This window comes from Zalophus californianus, chromosome 9 (assembly GCF_009762305.2).
Source record: "Zalophus californianus isolate mZalCal1 chromosome 9, mZalCal1.pri.v2, whole genome shotgun sequence".
Taxonomy (NCBI): Eukaryota; Metazoa; Chordata; class Mammalia; order Carnivora; family Otariidae; genus Zalophus; species Zalophus californianus.
In genome coordinates, this window is record NC_045603.1 from 59792082 (window position 1) to 59816840 (window position 24759).

At 54.8% G+C, this 24759-nt stretch overlaps 2 protein-coding genes across 7 annotated transcripts; both read left to right on the top strand.

The window, feature by feature from the left end:
- The first annotated feature begins 185 nt into the window (after positions 1-185).
- On the top strand, positions 186-20046 carry ZNF385A (zinc finger protein 385A). 6 transcript variants are annotated; one of them, XM_027593260.2, is made up of 8 exons: positions 186-266; positions 6660-6796; positions 13522-13632; positions 15258-15420; positions 17506-17748; positions 18089-18258; positions 18452-18547; positions 18690-20046. In XM_027593260.2, the coding sequence occupies exons 1-8, from the start codon at positions 257-259 to the stop codon at positions 18918-18920; spliced, it is 1161 nt and encodes a 386-aa protein (XP_027449061.1). In that variant the 5' UTR covers positions 186-256; the 3' UTR covers positions 18921-20046. The 6 variants fall into 6 exon arrangements, with proteins under 6 accessions (XP_027449061.1, XP_027449062.1, XP_027449063.1 ...); XM_027593261.2 differs by lacking the exon at positions 186-266 and adding an exon at positions 5465-5559; XM_027593262.2 differs by lacking the exon at positions 186-266 and adding an exon at positions 5619-6366.
- A 1705-nt stretch (positions 20047-21751) lies between these two features.
- Positions 21752-24484, top strand: GPR84 (G protein-coupled receptor 84). The gene is made up of 2 exons (XM_027593258.1): positions 21752-22553; positions 23098-24484. The coding sequence occupies exon 2, from the start codon at positions 23106-23108 to the stop codon at positions 24285-24287; it is 1182 nt and encodes a 393-aa protein (XP_027449059.1). The 5' UTR covers positions 21752-22553; positions 23098-23105; the 3' UTR covers positions 24288-24484.
- Positions 24485-24759: the final 275 nt, after the last annotated feature.

Below are 24759 nucleotides of genomic sequence, written 5' to 3' on the forward strand. Positions count from 1 at the left end.
ACCGTAAATCCAGGAGACCCGGGGCAGCAAGTGGGAGAGAAAGCGGGAGGGGCAAGGAGCCGCCAAGACGTCCCCTCATTGAGCCCAGGGTGCCCGGGTTCCCCCTCCTCCCGTCTTCACCTGCTGCGGGCTCCGCCCCCGCTCCGCCTGGGCCGGCCTCTGCTCCTCCCCCGACTCCTCCCCCCGTACCCCCAGCCCGGCCAGAACGGCCCCCGGGACAGAGCGACGCGGAACCCCGGGCGCCTGGGTCCCCAGCATGATCCTCGGTGAGTGGGCTCTGCGGCTCTGGGCTCCGGGGCTCCTGGGTCCCTCTCAGTAGGTCACCCCCCCAACCTCCCGGCACCGCGGTGACTGCGGCCGCCAGTCAGCAACCGGTTCCCCCTCCCCCTTCATCTGGCTTCACATCTGGGGGTCTCCTCTTCCCCTTTTCCCCAAGCTGCCGCTTCTCTGGGTAATTTAGGGATCAGTGAAGGGGAAAGCAGAGCCGAGTGAGACCCCCGCCCCATAATGAGGACATTGCGTATTCATGAGGCTCATGAATATTATATGACGGTCTACGAGAGGTTGGGGGAGAGGGCTGATCTTGGCCTGGTGGAGTTGAGGGAAAGGTTCTGACCCGTCCCCCCCCACACACACACACGCCCTCCCCCACCCTTAGCTCAGACACTCCGACGTCCTTCTGGGCCCAGGATAAGAGGGAAAGGAGGAAGTGGGGGGCGGGCGGGGAAAAGATGGTGGGTGTAGCTTCGAGGTGTGTGTGGTGGGAGGTGGGAACCTGAGGGCCGGAGATAAGGGGGCTGGGGAGAAGCAGGGGTGGGAAGCTGTCCATCCCAGGGCCCCTGCGGCTCCGATCCTGCCTCCGCAGCCATCCTGCCCCAACACGCCGGGACCTGCCCCGCTCTCTCCTTGCTCTGGCTGCCTGGGCCCTTCCTTCCTGGCTTCCTTCTTTCTTCCCCCACCCCCACCCCTGCCTTGGGCCGGGGGCACCAGGGGACAAGGGGCAATGGAGAGAGTAAGGAGGGGGAGGGGAGCCCCCGCGGGGCTCTGACAACCCTTCAGCCACAGCCACCCCATCCTCATGACCTACATCGGAAGGGAGCCCCGGGTTGGGGGAGGAGAGGGACTAGCTGTGCGCCTGGACTCCTCCTCAGCTCCAAGGGCTCCAGGCCCCTGCCTCCACAATAGGCTCAGTTCTGCTCTGTCCTCTGACCTCTGACCCCTGCCCTGGTTAGGCCGGTTCCTGGGCCCTGCTTATGGTGGGAGACCCCACCACCACCACCCACAGCAGGACCTCACACTCTTTACCTCCCACTGGGGACACCTGGCTCCATGCTGGTGCCCCAGGGCTTGCCTGGCTCCTGTCTCAGCCCTCTGCTGGGTCCCTCTGCTGTTTGCCTCCTTGGCTCTTTTGCTTCCCTTCTTTCCTTTGACCCCTGTTGACTTCCCACTCGTGGTCTTTCTCCCCTTCTGCCCTCCTTTCTCCATCTCTTTCTCTCCCCTTCCTGTATCTCATCCCTCTCTCATCATGTCACACACTCCATCATAGTTATTCAATGAATGAGGGAACAGAGGCATGAATGACTGGTTGACTGCCTCCCTCCCACGAGTATCTCCAGCAAAGAAAAAACTCCTCACCCAAGTCTGAAGACTATCCCCACCCGAAAGTGACCCTCACCAACACATCTTGGACTCAGGCCCCCAGAGCATGGGCTCCACATTCCTCCAACCTGTGCGATCCCTGCATGTGGGCTCCACCCTGGGCTCGGGCCCCACCCTGGGCCTGGGCCCCAGGGGCAGCATCATGCTTATCCAGAATAGGCTAGTGTGAGCAGCACTTCCCTTGGTCTGTAGGCTCGAAAGACCACCTCAGGGACCTGCTCAAACCTGACCAAGACCCCACCACAGGAAAAATGCCTGGGTCCACCAATTTCACCCCCACCGTATCTCCTGGAGGACCCTCTAGTTAACTCCCTCCTTATGCCCGCCTACAGAGGGGCGGGAAGGGAAGCTTGCCAGCCAGGGCTCAGGCCCCACCCCCAGGGCCCATAGTAAGGTTTTCTGTTCCAAATGCTGAGGTCTACTGAATCCATGTACATGGTGGCCCTGACCAGCAGGTGGGGCGCCGCCTACCTGCTCAAGATCTAGACCGTGGGCCTAGGTTTAAGCAGATGGTGGTTCTGGGCTCAATTCCCTGTTCCGGGCCTTTCTTACTGTCCTCTCCAACTAGGCCCTTGCAGGGAGGGGGCATTGAAGGAGGCCCTTTCCTGTCAGATAGGGAAGATTTCCCAAGGATCTTCTCTCTCTCTTCCCTTCCTGGCCACCTCCTCCCTTTAACCCTGCCCTGCCTACATCCACCCTAGGGTTATTAAGGATGATGTTTTAAGTAGTTGTTCATAATCATCCCCTGTTGCTTTCATCTTTGACTTCAAAGCTTTTCCAGCCCTCAGCCTGCCTCCTGTCCAGATGGGAGAAGTTGAGGCAGAAGGGAACAGATACATGGAATTTGGTCAAGAAGTCAAGATGCAGGGGTTCGAGGTCTCCCCTCAATCCCCAATTTTAGGCATTGCTGGGGCTGGGGACGGAGAAGAGGCCCAAAGTCCTGAAGAGAAAGTTGGGTTAGAGATGAGAACCCAGTCCAGACCCCAATCTAGCTCCTCCCTTGGCCCCAGAGTTTAATTCCCATCTTAACCCAGGGCTGACCCCATGCTTTTCACCACCTTAGGTTAGGGCCCTAATACTACTTGCAACCCTAATCCCAATAGCTCTCTCTCATCTCACTCTCATCCTGGCACAACCTTCAGAACCAACACTAACTCACAGCCCTACCCTAACACCTTTCCTGACTCCTGTTCCTACCAGACATGACCACTCCCTGAGCCAGCTCATGGCAGACACTCCCATTCTTTACCACAAGGGCTTGAGGCCCCAGGCCTGACCTAAGACAGCCAAGGGGCTGGGACTCTGACCTGACCAGAATTTCTGGGGCAGGGAGAAAGGAAAAGACCAGACCTCAGTGGGATGGAAGGAGTTAGATGTGGCTTGGTTGTGGCTCGGTGCTAGAGAGGAAACCTGAGCAGGATCAAAGTGCCTAGGGCTAGGTAAGAAAGGGACAGATGGACATCCATCCAAGGGTCTGAGAGTTCACCCCCTCTAAAGTGCATTGGCAACTGTCTTTAATAAAGCATTTGGCAATTCCCACAGAGCTGGGTGGGGCTCTATCTGTTGGAGGTAATTACTCTAATGAGCTTCTCTCTGGAGTGGCCTGCCCCAGCCAGGCCCCAGCTCCTCCCTGCCCTGCCTGACTTGTGTGCCATGCATGCACACACTCCAGTTCACTCTCCTCCCCCCTCCAAATCTGCCTGAAGCCCTCACCTAGCCAGATGTCAGAAGCCCTGGATTTCCTACCTCATTTCCTGCTTCCCCAGCCCTCACTATGTTCCTGCCCTTCCCCACCCCCATACGCCATCCCTAGTCTACCCACAAAAGTGTGGTGCTTGAAAGCCCTGTCTCTGGAGCCAGACAGACAGGTTCAAGTCCCTTACTAGCTGTGTGACCTTGGTCAAGTAACTCCCCTTCTCAGAGCTGATTGTCATCATCGATAAGATGAGGACTCATTTATTTAGCAAACATTTATTGAGCTCCCTTTGTAGCATGCCAGCTATTTCCATGGATTCGTTCAATCCTCTCAACAACTCCTTGAGGCAGTACTGTTGTTCTCTTTTGCCAAATGAGCTAGTCACCCAGCTCCTGAGCATTGGAGCCATCCTCAGGGAGATCCCAGTGCCTGGCAGATAGTAAGCCCTCAAAAAGTGGCCACTATTATTATTCTCAGAGAAGGGGAGAGGCGACTGAGGTTTGAGCCACCTGAAACGCGAGCCCTGCTTCTGCCCACTCTGCCCATGAGCTGCCATCAGTCCCTCTCCCCATCTCATAGCGCAGTAGACCCAAAAATCGGGAATCGGGAAGGAGACAGATGAACCTCTAGTCGCCCACTTTGCTTCCTTGCCTCACTCCATCCTCATTTCAGCCCTTGCTCCCACTTCCCTCTCCTCCCTTCTTCCCTCCAGGGCTCCTGTCAGTGGAAAAGATGAGTTGCTGGCCATAGGAAACTGAATCACTGCTGTTTGTTTTCCTCCAACCCCAGGAAGTGCAGGGATCTTGCTCTCCCCTTCCTCTCCTTGAGCAAGATGGAAGCCTATGCTTGGATCTCCATGCCTTCCAAGTGAGACTAGAGTCCTCCGGGGGTTATGTAGCTGCAAAAGAATTTGCTACAGAGTTCGACAGATCTTGGTTTAAATCCCAGCCCTGATACTTACAGGCTATGTAACATCAGCCAAGGTTTTTAAGTTCTCTGAGCCTCAGTTTCCTCATATGTCAAATGGGGGAAATAGTATCAGCTACCTCCATAGAATCATAGCTGCCCCGGAGATTAAATGTGATAATACTCAGAACTCATTGCCTGGCACATAGTGGCTCCACACTACATTTTTTTTTCTATTGCCTTTTCCAGAACTCATCTCTGTCTTCTGAGATGGGTGTTTGAGTGGTGGGGGCTTCAGAGAGTCTAGAGTTGGGGAAAGGGTCAAGGAGCTGAGCTGCTCTGGGGCAGGGCAAGTGCCAGCCCCAAACCAGCTGCTAGGGGTGGGTGCTGGGTGCCTGGGACTCTGGGAGCGCTCAGGTTTCTCTCACCATTCCTGATGCTGCCCGGGGCTCATTAAGGCTGCCCTGGTCTGGTGTGCCAGGCTGGGAGGGGGTGCACACAGAGGGGAGCAGCCCTGAGGGGACAGACCAGGAAAGGGAGGTAGTCAAACTGCACCTCAGACGTCTGTCTGTCGCTTCTCTCTCCCATTCTTGCTCTCCCTGCTCTCTTTCAGTCTTTCTACCCTGGTCTCTAGCTCTGTGTCCAGTTTTTCAGCAGAGTCTCTTTTTTTCTCTCTCATTTCACTCTCTTCTCTCTGTTGTTCACTATCCTTTTCTCTCTCAGTATCTATGTCTTTTTTCTCAATCACTTACTCCTGCTTCTGTCATTCTTTCCCATTCTCTCTCATTTGCTTTTGTCTGTCTGTCTGTCTGTCTCTCCTCTCCCCCGTCCCATCCCAACTCTGAGGTGGCAGAGGAGGGAATACACACAGGGTTTACAGACCCCCAGCTGCCCAAGGGCCAAAGCCAAGCATCCTGCCATTTCCTTCAACCCTAAGCCGTCTAGAGCCCAAGCTCCCAGCAGCCTTGACCTCAAGTACTCTGGCCACCCACCCTGGCAGAAGAGACAGACCCCTCCAGACCTTTCTGGACCAGCTCCCTGCCCCCAGCTGTGCCTGAGCCCTCCCCACACCCTCCCTCTCGCCTCTGATTCCCTAATCCCTGCTCCCCCGCCCTCCCCTCTGCCCCACTTTTCCAGGACTCTGATTGGCTGATTCTACTGACTGGACTGGGGGGGAGGGGGCTGGCAAGGGAGGGGGCAGGGGGCAGAACCAAGGGAAGGGGACGCTGTCAGGCCCAGGCCCCCGGGGGGCCAGGGCCAGGCCACTGCCTGGGGGCAGCAGGCACCAGAATCTGAAGGTATGCAAAGGGGCAGTCTCTATGGAGGGAGCAGGAAAGGATCCCGGGGTACCCTCTGCCCCAGTAAGGTCAAGGGAGGACGGGGCCAAGCTTGCAGGCTCCTAGCTTTGCCTTTGTTCCTGGGAACCCCTGTTGTTGGCAGGGGGTTGCTAGAGCAGTGAAGGGCAGCCAGAATTCCCTGACTGGTGGACAGCTAGGTCGCAGAAGGGAGCTGGGCTAGCGGAAGCCCAGAGGGGTCCTGAGGGCCTTTGGCCCACCCCCTTTGGAGACTGGCAAGGTTCCTCCCATGGCTCTGGAGGGAGGAGAAAAAGGTTTCAGGGGTGGGTGGGTAGTGGAGTGGCTAGCCTGGACTTTCATTTCCCCCTTGGGGTCAGACCCAGGCATTCCCCTCCCAGAGGCCAGGGTGGCGGTTCCTCCTGCCAGGCTGGAGCTGAACGCTCCCAGTGAGACAAAGGGGCACAGGGGAAGACAGGAAGGTTGGGGAAAAGGGGCTCTGAGAATAGACCCAGGCAGTCCACCTCCCAGAGGAAATGCCACTCACCTATTACCTACCCCCAGAGATGTCGACAATGAACTAGGATTTATGACTGAGACAAACCACAGCTCTTCGGGCAGCCTGACTCAGTAGCCCTCCTCCAAATCTAGGCCTCAATATTCCCCTCTGGGCAGTGGGATGAATCACCCACCTGACTCTGTTCTCCCTGGGGTGAGACCTAGCCTTTGGGATTCCTTGGGGGAAAACAAAACCAGAAGAAGGGAGTGACCAGAGCCATGGGGCTCTTGAGTCCTGCTGATCCAGCAGAGAAGGTCTGTGCTCTTCCTGGGTCTGTAAAATGCCTAAAGGTCTTGGGGGAGGGAGGCTGGAGAAGGGGGAAGTGAAAAACACCCAGAAGGGAAGGACTGGTCTGCACCTTCCCCTGGGCCCACGGGGCACTGTGCTCCGTTGCGCTGGAGACAGCAAGCAGGGGAAGTGTGTGTGCACCACGGGGGTCACACTTCTGAGTGTGGGGGCCCCAGCTGGGGAGTGGGACTGACAGGTTTGGGTGGGGCTCCCAAGCTTCAATCTTCCTGCCCCATGTAATGTTTTCTCTGCCCTTCAGGCAGCCTGAGCCGGGCAGGGCCCCTCCCTCTGCTTCGGCAGCCCCCCATCATGCAGCCCCCACTGGACCTCAAGCAGATCCTGCCCTTCCCACTGGAGCCGGCCCCTACCCTGGGCCTCTTCAGCAACTACAACACTGTGAGTAGCAGCCAGCCTGCCTGCCCTACCCTCCTGAGACCCTGGCTCCTTCTTTCCCTCCGACTCACCCCTGCCCTCTTCTCTTGTATCTAATTCCTTATCTCCTCTTAGGACACCATCTCCCTGACTTCTAGCTGGTTACGAGCATTGTTGGCTATCTGGTAGACTATTAACAACAATAACAACAATAGCTAATATCTGCTGAGGTCTCACTATCTATGAGCCAGACCCTGTGCTACATGTTTTATATGAATCCTCTCATTGAGCCCACTATCTAGAGAAGAAATGAGACCTAGGGTGGTGACTGTGACTACAGGGCAGTGGGAGCGGGGACAGGTGCTGAATCCAGAAGCAGGGAATAAGCAGGGCCACAAGCCTGCCTGTTTATAAATTCTGGCTCTCTGGAACCCACACCTAGGTGGGTAAGGTCAATGGGGTAGGGCTTAGAGGGCTAGCAAAGTTGACTAAATTTAATACAGTATGAAATAGGGAGCCATTATGCATTCCTGAGCAGAAAAGTGACTTGGTAAGAGCAGAGTTTGAGGAAGGTGGGTGGGACAGCTGGATGAAAGGGAGCAGAGCCTGAAGGAGGCTGTCCCACCAAGGCAGGCCTGCACGGAAGCCTGGAAGTCCAGACTGGGCCAGTGGTAGGGGCAGTGTGAGTATATAGGAAGGGGGAGAGGCAAGGTGTTTCCAAGGAAGTGTTCATAGGCCATGGTGACCAACTGGTATTTGGGGGTTGGGGAGAAGAGAGAGGATGAATAAAGGCTAACTTCAGGATTCAAACCTCTGTGACTGGATGAAGTCAACTTGACGGGGGCAGGGGTTTGGAGGAGGAAGCTGGTCTGGGGTGAGGCTACTGAGCTCACTTTAGGACATGGTGAGTTGGTATACAAGTGGGACATTAAGCCAGAAGTGTCCAGCAGACAGTTGGAATTTGGGTCCTGGAGAGTGGGCTTGAGCTAAAGGTTTGGGGGAAGTCAACTTTATTTAGCTCAAATAACCCACCATCAAATCATATTCAGCTACAAACATGGACTGCGTTATCAACTACGCGCCGCGCACTGCAGTAGGTGTTTCCATACCTGATCTCACTTCATCTTCACCACAACCCAACAAAGAGGACAGTATTATTCCTGCTTCACATATGGCAAGGCAGAAACTAAAGCTCAGAAGGGTTTTTTAGTAATTTACCTCAGTTGACACAGTATGTGCTGAAGGTATGATTCAACCCTATAGGGAAGCTGTTGTTTTATCCCTGTTTTACAGATGAGAAAATTGAGTACTGACTATAAGCAAGGCACTGTTCTAGACACAATGGAGATGTGAGGGTAAACGTGATAAGGTCCAATCTTGAAAGACCTTATATACAGGGGAGAAATATCAACATCTATGCAGCAATCTATAACACAAAACAGAGCAAGAGTTATAAATATTGTGACAGAGACACTGACAATGGTTCAAGTGAACAAAAAATATTTTTTGAGCACCTACCATGTACTGGGCACTGTACCAGGTATCAGGGAGAAGGGACTCAGTCTGTGCCCTTGGGGAGAGCCCATGCTTAGTAGGAAAGATAACAAGTTAGAGAGGTTAAGTGACTTGCCCAAGGTCACAAAGCTAGTCAATTCACATGGATAGTTCAGGCTTTCTGACTCCCACAGGGTTCATGGCTCCACTGCCTCTAGTAGGGACTAGCTATTTAAAGCCATGAGAGCTGATAAGCTTGGAGAGTGCAGCAGAGTGTTGAGCAGCAACAACTTTGACTGGCAGGATTTGAATTAACATTCCAAAAGTACTGGCTGTGTGACCTTAGGCAAATTGCTTCACTTCTCTGAACCTGAATTTTACCATCTGTAAAACAAGATAGTAATAGTACCAACACACAAGGCTGTTGTGAAAATTGTATTGCGTAATCATAATGCCTAGCCAAAGTAAGTGTTCAGTGTTAGCTGCTATGATTATTATATTATTGCTATTATTTTTATTTAAGAGAGGATCAGAGAGAGAAGGGTAGTATGGCCAAGGCCTCAGCCTTTTGGAATAAGCAGAATTAGGCAGCAGGAACAGGAGGAGGCGCGAGCAAAGGAAATGGAGGAGCCACTGGAGGGGGGTGGGGATGCAACCTGGTTCCTGTAGAGTTAGAGAAGCCAAGGGAGAGAGTGTGGCGGGCTGCATCAATAGTGTCAAATTCTGCAGGGGAATGAGGACTGCAGAAAAGCTGCAGACAGGCCTTTGGCAGTACTGTGCAGCAGTTAAGTACATGGCTTTAGAGTCAGGCTGCCCAGGTTTAAATTCCCAAATCCCAGTTCAGCCACTTACTAGCTTATGACCTTGGGCAAATTATTTAACCTCTCTAAACCTCAGTTCCCTCATCTATAAAGTGAAGATAATAATAGTACTTATTTTGAATAGTGGTTGTGAAGATTAAATTAGATAATCCATGCAAAGAGCTCAGTACCGAGGGTGGCACATTCCAAGGGCTCAATCAACATTAGGTGGTGGTGGTGGTGGTTTTATTATTCATCGCAGAGTCTCCCCTTCCCTGGACTAAGACCTCCAGATCTCTTTCCTACGGGGGCAGTTCCTATCTCTTAGACCCCTTGCCACATTATGCTTTCCTCTGCCCTTGGACATCCCTCATTGTCTCCCAAAGACAACCTCTACCTCCAGTCCCCTGCTTCACTCATCTCTCTGTCCTAGGTGGAATGAGAGAGGGTGAGATCCAGAGATGAGAGAGCAGGAAACCTAAGACCTGTCCAGAGAAGGATGAGGAGGTGTCTGGGGCAGTGGGTTGCTCTGCCCTCCTGCCCCTCAGCCCCCAGTGCTGCCCCTACTTGACCGCCAGAGGGCAGCAAGTGCACGAAACATAAGCTCTTTGGGACCCTGGTTGTCCAGCAGGTGGCGGGCGAGGGGAGGAGGTGGGAAGAGGTTAGGGACCATGTCCCCATTCTGAGGTCGCTTCTGCTCTGGGCGCCCCCGAGCTCCACCGTTCAGAGGAGTCGCTAAGAGAGCAGTGCCTGACACCTAGATTCCTGGGCTCGATTTCCTCTCCCTAGCAGGGGAAGTGACATGTAAAAAGGGCAAGGGGGTCGTGTGCAGAGGGAAGAGGAGAAGAGTCGTCTGGGGACCTGGAAGAGAGGCTGTGAGCAAAGGAGCGAGGGCCAGGGCGGAGGGGATGGAAGAAAGGAGAAACGTCCGAGCTAGAGAAACAGAGACGTCCATAGGATTGATGGGGACACTGGACCCAGCAAGTGTCCTCAGTGGAGGAAGCCGAGGTCGTTTGGTCAATACCCGGTCGCCGGGCCGAGCGACCCCTCGCCAGGACAAGGTCTACCCTGGAACGAGTATCTGGATACGGACACCCCCTCCCCTCCTCTTTTCACCCTAGCCCCACTTCATCTCTCGCTGGCTCCCTAGCCCCGCCCCCGTCCGCGGCCCGCCCTCGGCCCCGCCTCCGGGGCGGGCTCCGGTCCCAGCCGGCACCGCCTCCCCTTCTCGGGCCGGCCCGGCCGCACAGCCCGAGCCACCCGGGCAACGAGCGCCGCGTCCCCGGCCTGCCCGGCTCGGCCAGGCTCGGGTACCCCGCCCGGGTCCGCCGCCCCGGGCCATGGAGTCGCGGTCCCCGGGGTCCCGCAGGGTAAGCCACCCGGCCCCTCCTCTCTCCCTGGCTCCCGCCGCTGCCGCAGCGCCCCCCCACCCCATCCCCGCCCGCCCCTGGCGGGCGGGCTACCTCTCCTTTCGCTTGGTCCTCGGGTTATCTGGCCCATCCCCCATAACAGGCGCGGTCCCAACCAATCTCTGGATCCCGGCTGGCACCCCCAGACTACTGCCACCATACTGGATACCCCCACCTCTGCTTCTCAGATCCTTTGAGCCCCCCAGATCTTCAGACTTCCCATCAGGTCTTACATGTACCCTCAGATTACCACGCCGCTTAGATCCCTCTTACCCCATCCCGGCATCTCTCCCCTTCCCAAGCATCCCTCCCCCACCAGCTTCCACCTGCTTTTTAGACACCCCCCCTAGCTCGCTCTCTTTCCTATTTCAGTTCTTCCTGTCCCTCAGGTCTTCCCATCCCTGAGATGCCACCCTCCTTCCCTTTTCACCTTTATGTGGGGGAAGGGGGAGGAGGGGGAAGTGAGGTGGTCAAACAAGGGGCAGCGGTTTCCATCAGATAAAGGGCAATGGAAGGAAATATAATCATGCCCCCCCTCGTGTTCCTGATCTGGTTTCCTCCCTTCCCTCCCCCTTGCCCTTCCTGATTCATTTTGCCCCAGCTTTAGGGAGCGATTCCCCTTCATGTCTGCTGTTGGAGGGCAGGTGGGAGAGGAATGTTTTGTGGACCCTTCCAGGCAGTGTCTAGGCCAAAATCCCAGGGAAGGGGCTCCGGAGTGGAATGGGCTGTGGGAGATGTTGGCCTCCACCCCTCCCCAGAGAGCCCTCATCTAGGTCACTAGGGCCTCTTGACCTTGGCCTGGAGCGGCACTTCAGTGGCTCACATTCCACCTGCGCAGGGATTGGGCCCAGGAGCCTTCACCTTCAGCCTGGTGTCTCCTCAGTTCCTGGAGGAGAGGGTGGGAAGGACCCACCGCCCCAGGTTGGTGCCCTCTTCCCGGTGCTCCCCACCCCTAGTCGGTGTTTATGGACTTAAACCTGAGGAGAGGTGTGTACAAAAGAAAAGGCTCTCACCCTGGAGGAGGGACACAAGTGGGACAGGGACCATGCTCCTGGGATGGATTTGGGGATGGTCAGCCCACAGGTCGTCCTCAGGGCACTCTGGGGAGCAGGCTGGGGCAGACACAGAACTGGGGCCTCTGCTGTCCCCTCTCCAGCCCACTCCTCTCTCCCTACTGCTGTCATCGACTTAGGTTTCCTGGCCCAGATTGGGTTTCTGTTTGGGCTGAATTCCATTCCCCACCCAGCATGTGAGGAAGCCCAGGGGCTGAGGAGAACCCTGGGGCAGAGGGCGGCAGGGCGGAGGAGGGGGTTGTCTCTGGATAGGGAGGACTGACGCCTAGAGACTGGGAGCTGAGAGCAGTCTTCTGTCTCCCCCTTCTGATTAAAGCCTGTCTCCAACTTGGTCTGTCTTTCTTTCTGCCAAACACATCATACATTCACACAGATAAACACACAGCTGAAGATTACACAACCTGACCATTCATGGCGTTGGCAAAGCCCCCGACACAGAAATGTTGATACATAAATGATGTACACACAGCACATGACACTCCTTCACACTCCACCCATGCACAGATTGATCACAGCCTGCCTAGACACACAGTCACACCCATTCTTCCCTTGTTTGGCTTTTCTTTGAATAGGACCTGGGTTTCCAGGAGGTGAAACGTGAGCTACTGAAAGGGGCTGCTTCCAGCCAAGGACAGACCAAGTGATGGGACACTTGTCAGTCAGACCAGTCATCTGAACTTGGTCATGATTCCTGCCTCTACTACTACCAAATGAGGCAGCCCATTTCACAGGGATCTAAAAGCCCCCTTCCTGACATTACCCCCAACCAGCCAGTGAGACTACTGGGGAGAGCGAGGATATGTGGACTTTGCAGATTCCAACCACCTTCTTCCCCCTGCTTCATGTTCCTGTCTCTCACCGGAGTCTTACTAGGAACCATGAAGACCTGGGCACAGGAAAGGGACTCAGCTAAGGAGCTAAGGAACCCCAAGTCCCAGCAACTATTTTTCATTTGATCCTTCCACCTAGAAGACAAGGCTTCAACTCGAATTTGGTTCCATCCTTATGAGAGGTCCCAGCCATCACTCATCCTCCTCAGCCTCGGCTACATTCCAGTCTTGCCTCTCCCTGGCCGCCTAGGGGCCAGAAGAGAGGAGGACTGCAGGGAGGCAGTTTTCATGCCTCTCGGCCCCTGACTTCATCCCGATAGCTGAAGTCCTCAGAGAGAAACTCCCATCCTCTCCCCTCCTCATGTGAACTCTTGGCAGGAGACTGCAAAGACATCTGCTGACCCAGGGTGGGGGCAGATACTGTTCCTAATCACGCCCAGCCCCACAGCCCTGCCCCAGAGAAAGAGTTCAGAAGATCTCTCGCTGCCTCAGGCCAACCCAGCTTCTTAGTTCCTCCCCACTAATTCCCCTTTATTCACTACAGCCACATACTCTCTCCTGAGTTCTATTACTCCCTTTTAGACCTGCTGCCTTAAAGAGGTAGTCTAGGGAGTGTGTTAGGGCAACCCGGGGCCCAATGGGAAGCTAGGAATGTCTGTCTCCTGGGACCAGAAGCTTGACTTGGTAGACATCTTGCCCCAGAGTGGGGCCAAAAGAGTTCAAAGGCCTCAGCTGAAGGCCCTAGGATCTGGGGTGCTTTGGGACTTCCCATCGGTGGGCTTCTGGTGGACTGGCCTAACTGTAGGTCAAAAAGAGATGGATCATCATGGTGTGATGAACTGAGACAGCAGTTCACGTGCAAGTAGCAGCTCTGCTATTAACTCATCGTGTGACCTTGGGCAAACCACTTCTACTTTCTGTCAGATGCGAGCATGGGGCCAGTTGATCCCTCAGGTCCCTTCAAGTGCTGTGAAGATTGGGCTGGGAGGGAATCAAGGGACTGAAGCTCAGAGCCCTCAGGCAAACTGAGGGATAGAGGGGAGGTTCTGGGGATTTGGGTTCAACCCAGCTGCTACCAATGTGGGGGATGATGGACATGAGATTGTGCTGGGGTTCCTGGCTCACCCCAGCCTGCCTCCATAGATGGACCCCGTGCAGAAGGCTGTACTCTCCCACACTTTCGGGGGACCCTTGCTCAAGACCAAGCGGCCCATCATTTCCTGTAATGTCTGTCAGATCCGCTTCAATTCTCAGGTAAGAAGCCTAACTGCTCAAGTGATTGGGGCAGCAATAGCCAGGGGATCTCAGGGGAGGGCAGAGGCTGGGAGCTCTGGTGGGGGGCAAAGATTAAGGGGATATCGGAAAGAGCAAGGAATGGGGATGCTGCAGGAGGGGCAGGGGCGGATGGAAGGCACTTGAGAGGGAAAGAGGTGTATATTTCAACATGAAGTAGGCCAGTCATCTATGGTTGACCCCTCTCTCCCTTGGCAACCGAGGCCTCCCTGGTTCAGAACTTCTTAGAACACAGGTAACCATCATGTGTGGGTGGGAGAGTGGCCTCTGGCCCACTAGTCCTTGGGCAATGGGCTGAGTTAGGTCATTGACTCCCCTACAGAGCCTGTGCCTTCCCGTGGCCTCTGCTAAACTCCTCCCCTGGCCCACCCACTTCACTCTTAACCTCCTGGCTTCCTCCTCTCTCTCCCCTCTCCCATGGGACTTTCCCATGGAGAGAAGGCACCCCAAACGCAGAACCTAGGTGTCAGGCCTCCCAGCTGTCCTCCCTCTGTGGCTCCCCTTGGACTTCTGTGTGGGTCTAGAGGGGACTTTGTGGGGTGCAAGTTCTGAGAGCTTTTGGAGAAAAACAGCAGAGCCTCATTCTGCTGAGTAGGGGGAAATAAAGCATGTTCTGTTTCTCTACCCAGTCCACACACACACACACACACACACACACACACCATGATGCCAGGCTCCACACACCACTGCCCCACCCCTGGGCTGTCAATCTTCTTCTCCTGCCCATCCACACTTTTTATTTCTACTCTGTCCCTGTCTGAGTGACCTTGTGGCTCCAGGATTGTATGTTCTTAGCAGGAGGTGCACATGGGAGTGGGGGTAGAGCCAGGACCAACCCCGCTTTAGGTCTTTCCTTTACCTTAATCCCAGGCATCCTTTCTCCCAACCCTGGCTCCACTCACTAGTGGAGGGTAGAGGACTAGAGGGGCAGGGGGCCAATAGTAGACAGCCCTCCCCTCTTTTGCCCTCCCCTTCCCTCCCCCACCAAGTGGCTCTGTTTTGACAGCTGTCTCTGCTGCTGTCTCTATCTCCAGAGCTGGGCTTGGGGCCAGGGTCCTCCAGGGTGTCCACAGAGGCTTCAGGAAAAAATGAGAACCAGGGGTGAGTAGTCAGGATAGAGCCCAGACCTCAGAGCTCTTTGGGAATCCCAGCCTGAGTGTAGAAAGAGTGAAGGCTGAATCCCAGTGCCAGGAGACATAGGCAAAGAAGGCCAGGGGGCGAAGAGATTGCTGGCTGGCTGAATTGCTAGGACCCTCCCATTTAGGATTCTGTTATAGGTTGGGGTAACCTCCCTCACCCAGAACTAGGTGAGAAGCCTGAGTCAGCAGCCAGGCCCTGCGTGTGGTGGTAGGGGGGAGCCTGGGCTAGGTGAGGATCCAGGTTTCCATCTACTCAAGCTTAAGAAGCTAGTCTGAACCCCAGGAATAACCAGCACTCCTTGGTATGGGGCTTTACATCTCACTGGTACAGTGAGAGATTCACTGCAGCCTGCTGAGACCACCCCAGGACCTGAAAAGGAGCTCTGTAGGGAGAATGGTCAGATGAAAGGTGATCTCAGATTCCATATTCTTCCTTCATCCCTAAAGAGCCAGGCTGAGGCACACTACAAGGGTAATCGCCACGCCCGAAGAGTCAAAGGCATCGAGGCTGCCAAGACCCGAGGCAGGGAGCCTGGCGTCCGGGAACCTGGAGACCCAGCTCCCCCAGGCAGCACCCCCCCAAAGGGGGATGGTGTGGCCCCCCGTCCAGGTGTGTCTGAATCCCCCCCCACACACATTGTTCAACTGATCTTGTCTCCTCTGTTCTTTCCCCACGTCTTAGAATTCTCCTCTGCTTTCATCTCTCTCTTCCTTAGCCCCTACCCCACCACGACCCAAGGTGAGTCCTGGAGCCAAGCACAGTGATACAAAATTTCCATCCTGTCACCTCCACTCCCACCCCAGCTCCTCTTGACAGAGTACCCACTGTCTGTCCTCCCCACTGCCTAGTGACTCAGAGAGGGGCTAGGGTAAGGTAACCTGGCAAACTTCCTCAAGAAAAAAGGAACCATCAAATCCAGGGAGAGGCTCCTCCATCTTGGGGAGAGGGGTAGGGAGGGAATCAGGACCCCTTAGGGTCTGCCCACTGGGGTTCCCCTTAGGGAGGACTGAGACCTCAGGAAACTCAAGCAACTCCCTGGTGATCTTGATTGATCTTTTGACCTCACTGGGCCAGTTTTCTTTCCTGGGAGTGAGACTTAAGATGTTTTAGGTCTTTTCCAGGTTCACAAAAAGCAGCTCTGAGATTCTTTCTCCCTCATGGCTGGTGGCCGTCTTCAATCATACTCCCAAGAAATCGGAAGGAAGGAGTATCAAGAAAGGAAGATATGAGCCACCCCCATCCTGGGATTACCACATCAGATAGCAGTCATAACCAACTCCAGAGAGAATGAATATCCCCATTTCCTCTTATCCTTGCCTGTCCTTTCTGCCCCACCCCAAGTAGAATGAGAACCAGGCATCTGCATCACCAGCTTGGGAACCAGGACCCCACTCTCCACACACACACACACACACACACACACACACACACACACACACACACACACACACACACACACACACACACACACACACACACACACACACACACACACACACACACACACACACACACACACACACACACACACACACACACACACACACACACACACACACACACACACACACACACACACACACACACACACACACACACACACACACACACACACACCCCCCCCCCCCCTCAGGGAGGCACAGATAGGGCAGGCAGGTGAGCTGAGTTAGCTCTGGCTGCTGCTTAGCCTGATCATTGGTTTTTAACTTGGCAACATCTCTGTAAAATGGGGATGATGATGATAGTGGTGGTGGTAGCTAACATTTCTTGAATATCACTGTTCTAGGTGCTTTATGTATATCACCTCATTTCATTAGTTCCAATGATATATCTCTAAGGAGATCATGATACCTGCCCTACTTTTATAAATCATGAAGCCCTGTCCAGATTGAGGTGAGTGTGCTATCTGGATTGAAATGGAGGTAGTGGGTGACAAAAATGAGTAAGAGAAATAAAGGGAAAGATGACAGGATGGACAAGCAGATGCACACCTGCAGGGGTCAGGAGGTCCCTTCTTACCAGTGCCCCACCCCCACTGCCAGCCTCCCCACAACCCGGAAACTGGATCGGCCGCTGGAGCAAGAATGGGAGTGCTAGAGTTTCCCCTGTACAGAGGCCAGAACCCAGCGCTGAGGGCTGGAGCCTGTGCATCTTTAATCAAGCCATGAATTATAGAGCAGCCTGCATCCCTGTTCCCTCTCCGGTTCTGCTGTTTCTGTTTCCCTTTTGCCATGTCTGTAACTGTTTCTCCCGACCTCTCCTCGTGCTGCTTCTTCCCCTTCCTAAAGCTCTTTGGCATGCCTCCCTGGAGACTGGGCAGAACTCTGGGAAGGGGCTGGCCAGGCAGGAAGCCCAGGCTGGCTGGTAGGCCATTGAGGGGTGAATCCTTGTTCCATGCCTCTCCCCATGGCTAGGCTGGGTGCCAGCTTCACCCTCAAGAGGAGGCCATTGGGGCTGGACCCCTCAACTATTCCCAGCTTCTGGAGAATGAGCCAGGCATTGGAGCCTCACACCCAGACTACAGCAGCTAGACCACATCTGGCTCTGGCCCAGGGCATGAGAGCATGCATGTTGTCACAGGGTGGGGACTCCTGGGCGCTTGCCCTCCAGGAAATGGGGGTGGGTTTCCTCCACATAAAGAATCTTCTCCAAAAACCATCTGGGGTGACCCCTATGTTTCTCCCCTAACAACAGTTTCCATGGAAAATGGACTGGGTCCAGCTCCAGGATCCCCAGAGAAACAGCCTGGCTCCCCATCCCCTCCCAGCATTCCGGAGACTGGTCAGGGTACAACCAAGGGTGAAGGGGGGACTCCAGCCCCAGCTTCCCTGCCTGGGGGCAGCAAGGAAGAGGAGGAAAAGGCCAAGCGGCTGCTCTACTGTGCTCTGTGCAAGGTGGCAGTGAATTCCCTGTCCCAGCTTGAGGCTCATAACAAAGGTATGGACTCTCCTACCCCCACCCCTACCCCTGTCCTCAGCCCACTCCTGCTCCCTACCTCCTAATTCCCCTGGTTTCCAACACCCTGGACCCTCCAGGACTTATCAGCCTATCTCCCTCCCAAATCATATCCCCCCCTTCCTTAGCCAGTTTCCCCTCCACCTAACTTCTTCACCTGTGACTCTTCCCTGACCCACCTTGTGTCTGGGGGCATCCCAAGGGGCTTGGAAAACCCCCACACTTGATGCTCCCCCATATTTTAATTGGGAGTGTATTTGTCACCTACTGGGCCTGGAAAATTTTTCCTCCACCCCTTACCTCTGCCCTCTGTGGGCTCCAGGTACTAAGCACAAGACAATTCTGGAGGCCCGAAGTGGGCTGGGCCCCATCAAAGCTTACCCTCGTCTGGGGCCTCCCACTCCTGGGGAACCAGAGGCCCCTGCCCAGGACCGAACCTTCCACTGTGAGATCTGCAATGTCAAGGTCAACTCGGAGGTCCAACTGAAACAGGTGGGTCCAAGGCCTTTCCCAGGAACTCTAGGGAGCTCAACTCACTAAGTGGGGAAGAGAACAGGGAGCTTGGGTGAGGGCTCTTCCTTGGTGCCACAGAAAGGGCGGAGCCAGGTGTTTGGGGTGTGCCTACGGGCCTATCGGTTGCCCCTTTCCCCGCGGCTCACAGCCCTCTATCCGCTCGCCCCCACAGCACATTTCCAGCCGGCGGCACAGAGACGGCGTGGCCGGGAAGCCCAACCCGCTACTGAGCCGTCACAAGAAGCCTAGGGGCTCCGGGGAGCTAGCGGTGAGGCCTGGGCGCTGGAGAATTCGGCCACGGGGAGACCGGAACTGGGAGGAGGAGGGGACGCGGGGCTGGCCCGGGGAGAGGTGGGGTGTGTGCGCCGCAGAATGACTTCTCTCTTTCCCCGCCCTTCTCCCCCCTGCAGGGCACGCTGACTTTCTCCAAGGAGCTGCCCAAGTCCCTGGCCGGTGGCCTGCTCCCCAGCCCCCTGGCGGTGGCTGCGGTGATGGCAGCGGCAGCAGGCTCCCCGCTGTCCCTGCGCCCGGCCCCAGCCGCACCTCTTCTCCAGGGACCGCCCATCACCCACCCCTTGCTCCACCCGGCCCCCGGGCCCATCCGAACTGCGCACGGACCCATCCTTTTCTCCCCCTACTGACCTGAACCCCAAACCCCCTCCCATTCAACCCCCCCCCCCCCCCCCGCCACCTCCAGCCGGGACCCAGGCCTCCAGGCTCCAAGCCTGCCCTTACTCCCGGCACTCCCTGAATGATCTCTCTCCTTCCCCCCCACCCCGAGGTACGGGGTTCCAGGAAAGGGGAGGGGTAGCGGGGGAGGGGGGCTTCAGAAGGGGGGGAACACCCCAGATCTCAGGGAACCCCGCCCCCTGCCCTTCCCTCTCCCCTAGAAAGGGGGGGCCGTCTCACCCCCGAGCCCCCTTGGAGACACCCCCCCCTCCCAAAAGCCATGTCCATTCAGCCCTTCCCCCCCAAACCTAGCACAAAACGGGGTTCACAAGCCATGGTCGGAGTCCGGGGGGCAGAAATGGATTTTCTTGGCAATAAGCGGACTCTGGGACTCCGGCCCCCTGCCTCCAAACTGAAGCGCTTCCGTGAACACCCCCGTCCTCCGCAGGGGGAGGGGAGCAGGCGGGATCCTGGGTCCCTCAAAAGCACTTTGGTTTTACCGCCTGCAACCTCACTGTGCCCGCCCCGCACCATGCCCCAGCCCCAGGTCTAGCTGGGCCCATCGCGGGGGGCAGCACTTGGGGGCATCTCTGGCACTTGGGTGGGACCAAGTAGATGCCCCTACAGACCCTTCCCTCACTTTCTTCCTCCCCAGTCTGGATTCCATTCTTTTCACCAGCACCCATCGCCCAAGGGGTACCGAGGGGGGCAAGGGGTGTCCAGTTCAAGCCCACCCCCGCCTCGCCTTCCGCAAAACTGTGAGCAAAAAGCAATAGAAGCCTCGCCCCCGCCCCTCCCCTTTCTGCAGGATTCGCTGAGTCTGTAGCCTCCCCCGTCCCAGCTCCTAGACCTCATGGCTGTCCCTCCCACCAAACACCTCGACTGCACAACTCGGGCGGGGGCGTGACCTCCCTCCCTCCCTCTGTGGTTTCCGTATCGTCAGCCCTTACAGCAACCGACCGGGAGGGGGACGGGCCCCCACTGGCCTTCCCGTCCCCATCAACTCTTTATGCTTGACGATGTAGCAACCCCGGCCCCCCACCCACGTCTTCCCTTTTCCCTCTCCCTGACAATAAAGTCTGGATTCGTTGCCCTCTGTCCCCCAGACTCAGACTCTCAATCTTGGCCCCCTGATACGGGAGCTGTTACAACGCGAGATGGATCTGTATGGTGAGGGGGACCGGCACACGGGAAAGGGGGCCAGGAGGAGGGGGACGGAAAGATCCGAGGCTTGTAGAAAGCGAGCAGAGGCTCCCAATCCCACTCACCCCCACTCCCGCCCAGCCCAAATGTAAACTTGGCCCTGGGGAACCATTTCTGAGTCCAGGTCTCGGATTGTAGACGCAGCTGTTGAGAATTCTCCACAACTCCACCAGGCGGCGCCAACGACATGGAAAAGGAGTCCCCCTAAGTGTGTCTCACGATTCTGGGAAACAGGTCTAGATCCAGTCTCAGACAAAGGAAAGAATCCAGGCTTTTGTGCCTCTCTCTGGTGGGAAACCCACGCCAGCAACACGCAAGGAATGGAGAGAAGTCGGGGCAGGGACTAGGAATCTCAACTCCAGGCACTGCTGGGCCTCATATAAATAGTGACCTTGAGTTAGTCCTTCCCCTCTCTGGACCTCAGTTTCCCCCGTATGCAAAATGAGCAGATTTGGGTCTCTTAAAAGTTCACTGAGCCTTCATGTTCCAAGACTAAAGAACTGGGACTGTGCCATTTACAGATAGGCAGATAGACTAGAATCCCTTCTCTTCTGGTCCCCTAAATGGTCTGTGGGACAGAGAAGCACACTCTGTTCAGCTGCCTCCCACATGATGTGGGGGAAGGCACTCCTCATTATCTCCAGAATTCAGTTCAACCAAACACTCCCAAGAGCTGTATTGACTCTGTGATGCCGTCCCTCTAGCCCTGCTGAGTGGCAAGAAAGTAAAACAAGGCCAGACCAGAACCCAGCATCTCCCCATGTCCCCATAAATTGCATCCCCTTTGCTCACTTCCCCCTCTCCACCCACTTCCCAGTTTTTCAGAGGAAAGGGGGAGGAAAGGTGAGATGATGATTGTTAAAGAGGAAGGAGAGGGAAATAGAGGCCTCCTGGGTTTGTCAAGTACGAATTTGGGGGTAGGAGTTCACTGAGGGTTTAGAAATCGAACGCAACAAGGAGTTTGGGAGTGGTTGGATTTTTATTCTTTGTTTTTTCAGATCTAGCTAAAAAAAATGCAGAGACTGGAGATCCAGAATTCTGAGGAGCAAGAGTGGCCCTCTAGGAGAGAGGGTGGTGAGAAGCAGGGGCTGGGTTACATGCGGGGATAGAGATAGCAGCTAGAAGAAACTGGAGTGAGAGGGGCTGGGATACATACCTCCAACCTGGTTTAAAAAGGAATTCATGATACACCCCATTCCCTAAGCCTGCTGCTCTGACCATTCCCTATCTTAGTGATGCAGAACACCACCACCCACTGGGAAAACTGGGAGTCATCCTAGTCGTCCCTCTTCCTAAAACTTCATCCAATGCATCATTAGATAAATACTATTTCTTTTCTTTTTTTTAAAGATTTTATTTATTTATTTGACAGTGAGAGACACAGCGAGAGAGGGAACACAAGCAGGGGGAGTGGGAGAGGGAGAAGCAGGCTTCCCGCAGAGCAGGGAGCCCGATGCGGGACTCGATCCCAGGACCCTGGGATCATGACCTGAGCCAGAGGCAGTTGCTTAACCACTGAGCCACCCAGGTGTCCCTAAAAATAAATTAATTAATTAAAAAAAAAACTGATGGCGGCCCCAGATTTGGTCCGTAAGCCAAAGTTTGCTGACCCCTACTTTAGAGAATCAATTAAACATGTATATATTTACATATCTTATATTTACATATCTATGTCCCCTGCTAGGCTATGTGTAAGCCCATGTACATTACCTTCTTGTATCCCCAGTGTCTAGCTCAGAGTCCAGTGCATAGTAGGCACTCAACACGCGTTAGTTGAGTGAACAGATGAATGAATGTTTGAACAGTGGCCTGCGCCCCTGTGTGGAGTGAAGCCAGAATCCTGGATGCTTCTTTTCCCACCTTTCTTCATCTGGCTCCTTTTATCAGATGTGTTAGGGTATCACATGCCCCCCATCCCCGATTTGAACCATCTCTGAGTCCCAGAGAGAAAAAAGGCAGTGCTCCCTCCTAACAAACTCAAGGCTTCTAGGGTGTCCACAGCTGCTCCTGAAACTTGGTTTTCTCTTTGGCCCCTAGAGAAGTGGCCCAGATATTCTGATGGTCTGTCTGTCTCCACGTCTGGATAATTCTTGGCAATGAACTTATAAGTGTCCTGCTTTGCAAAGAGGGGAAGGAAACAGAGGTTAGGTCTTTAGGAAGGAGTGAAACAGCCTTGGTGTTAGTACCAGTGGATTTTCGACAGAGAGGCCCAGATTGCACTAGCCAAAGCAAAGGGAGGTAAGGGAGGAAGTGGCCGAGGTTGGGTAACTAGGGGATTTCTTATTCAGTTTAGTATAAGACCATGTCTCGAAACCTGACAGTCCACCAGAAAGAAAAGACTGCTCTTCAAATGAGTTGGACTTCTCTCCACTGGAGTGAGAATTGAAGACTGGGAGACCCAGGTGAGTACTTTTTGTGGTGGGTGTACCTTTACTTTCTCTGTCTCCTCTTCTCCCAGGTGATAAAAATAGGAAAACAAAACAAAACACCTGAGGCCTGTGTGTGTGTAACAGACAAGGGCAGGGGGGGCTATAGTAGCATCCTGAATAGAGAGGGGGGACTCCTGGGTGGTCTTAGGGGAAAGGGAAAAGATTAGAAAGTCAGAGGGTGTTAGGGTTACTGAGAATATCTGGATGGATATTGAAGAGGCCTGAAGTTTGGAATGGACAGACACAGAGATATTTAGATAAGAATTTGGGGAAATTAGAGAGAATCTGTGAGAATGGGAAAGGATTAAGGAGCCTAAGGAGAGGACTGGGAATCTCAGCAAGGGTTGAGGATGCAGAGGCCTGGCAATGACTCAGGAGGCTGGTGAGCTTCTAAAACAGTTCAGGTGTCCAGGGGCCCAGAACTGTTCAAGAGATCTAAGTCCAAGGCCAGGTTCTGACTCCTTCTTCCCCTTACTCTTTTTTTTTTTTCTTCCCCTTACTCTTTCCGCCTCTTTAGCCTCCATCATGCAGAACAACTCCGTCACCAACTTCTCCTGCTACCATGAGTCTGTATTGGGCTATCGTTATGTTGCAGTTAGCTGGGGGGTGGTGGTAGCTGTGACAGGCACCGTGGGCAACGGGCTCACCCTGCTGGCCTTGGCCATCCTGCCCAAGCTCCGTACCCGCTTCAACCTGCTCATCGCCAACCTCACAGTGGCTGATCTGTTGTACTGCACCCTTCTCCAGCCCTTCTCTGTGGACACCTACCTCCACCTGCAGTGGCGCACTGGTGCCACCTTCTGCAGAATCTTTGGGTTCCTCCTCTTTGCATCCAATGCTGTCTCCATCCTCACCCTCTGCCTTATTGCCCTGGCACGTTACCTCCTTATTGCCCACCCTATGCTCTTTCCCCAAGTTTTCAGTGCCAAGGGGATGCTGCTGGCATTGGTGAGCACCTGGGTGGTGGGCATGGCCAGCTTTGCCCCTCTCTGGCCTATCTATACGTTGGTGCCTGTAGTCTGCACCTGCAGTTTTGACCGCAGCCGAGGCCGGCCCTACACCACCATCCTCATGGGCATCTACTTTGTGCTGGGGCTCAGCAGTGTTGGCATCTTCTATTGCCTCATCCATCGCCAGGTGCAGCGAGCAGCACAGGCGCTGGATCGGTACAAGCAGTCCAGTGTCCAGTCCAACCACGTGGCTGAGACAGAGGCTATACCCAGTCATTTCCAGGAGCTGGACAACAAGCTGGCCTCAGAAAGGCCCAGTGAGGGGATTTCGTCAGAGCCAGTCAGTTCTGCCACCACCCAGACCATGGAATGGGACTCATCAGAAGTGGGGAACCAGCACAGCAGGGAGGTAGCTAAGCACATGGCAGAGAAAAGCCATCCAGAAGGACCAGCCGAGACCAGGCCAACTAAAAGAGCCCAGAGAACTCAGGAACCCCCATCAGAGTTTGGGAAGGTGACTCGGATGTGTTTTGCTGTGTTCCTCTGTTTTGCCCTGAGCTACATCCCCTTCTTGCTGCTCAACATCCTGGACGCCAACACCGCCGCTCCTCGTGTTGTCCACATGCTCGCTGCCAATCTCACCTGGCTCAATGGTTGCATCAACCCCGTGCTCTATGCAGCCATGAACCGTCAGTTCCGCCAAGCCTATGGCTCCCTCCTAAAACGAAGGCCCCAGAGTTTCCGTAGGCTCCATTAGAACTGTGTCCCCAGTCACCAGAATCCAAGAATGACGCCTCCAGAACTAAAGTGGCCAGCTGGTAGGGAGTAGGTGAAAGTAAGACCTGTGGGCATTTTCACAGACAACTTTCCCCCCACTCTCAAACCAGGCTTCTCCATCCCTTGATCAATGCTTCAGCTCTAGATTGCCCAAGGTGCATTATTATTAATAAATGAATTCTATCCTTTTAATGCTCAGGTGTGGTCTTTGGGGAATAATAGGCCAGCACTGGTTGCAGCTGGAACCTAACAGTTGAGAGTTTGGGGGGTACCTATGTCATAGCAGGGTTAGGAAGCACAGCCTTCAACTGAGGGGTTTCCAAGTATAAAACATGAGTTGGTTTAAGAGGATCCACCTGTCTTTTTGTTTAACTTCCCAGAAACGGCCTCTGCCCCTAACGACTGCTGCCAAGATCACCCCATCCAAGCAAACAGTTTTATTGAACTCAGAA

Coding starts and splice junctions, on each gene's coding strand:
- ZNF385A (XM_027593260.2), top strand. Junction 15,421..17,505: donor TGGTGTGGCCCCCCGTCCAG/GTGTGTCTGAAT, acceptor CCCTAACAACAG/TTTCCATGGAAAATGGACTG. Junction 18,259..18,451: donor CGGAGGTCCAACTGAAACAG/GTGGGTCCAAGG, acceptor TCGCCCCCACAG/CACATTTCCAGCCGGCGGCA.
- GPR84 (XM_027593258.1), top strand. CDS start 23,106: ATGCAGAACAACTCCGTCACCAACTTCTCCTGCTACCATGAGTCTGTA.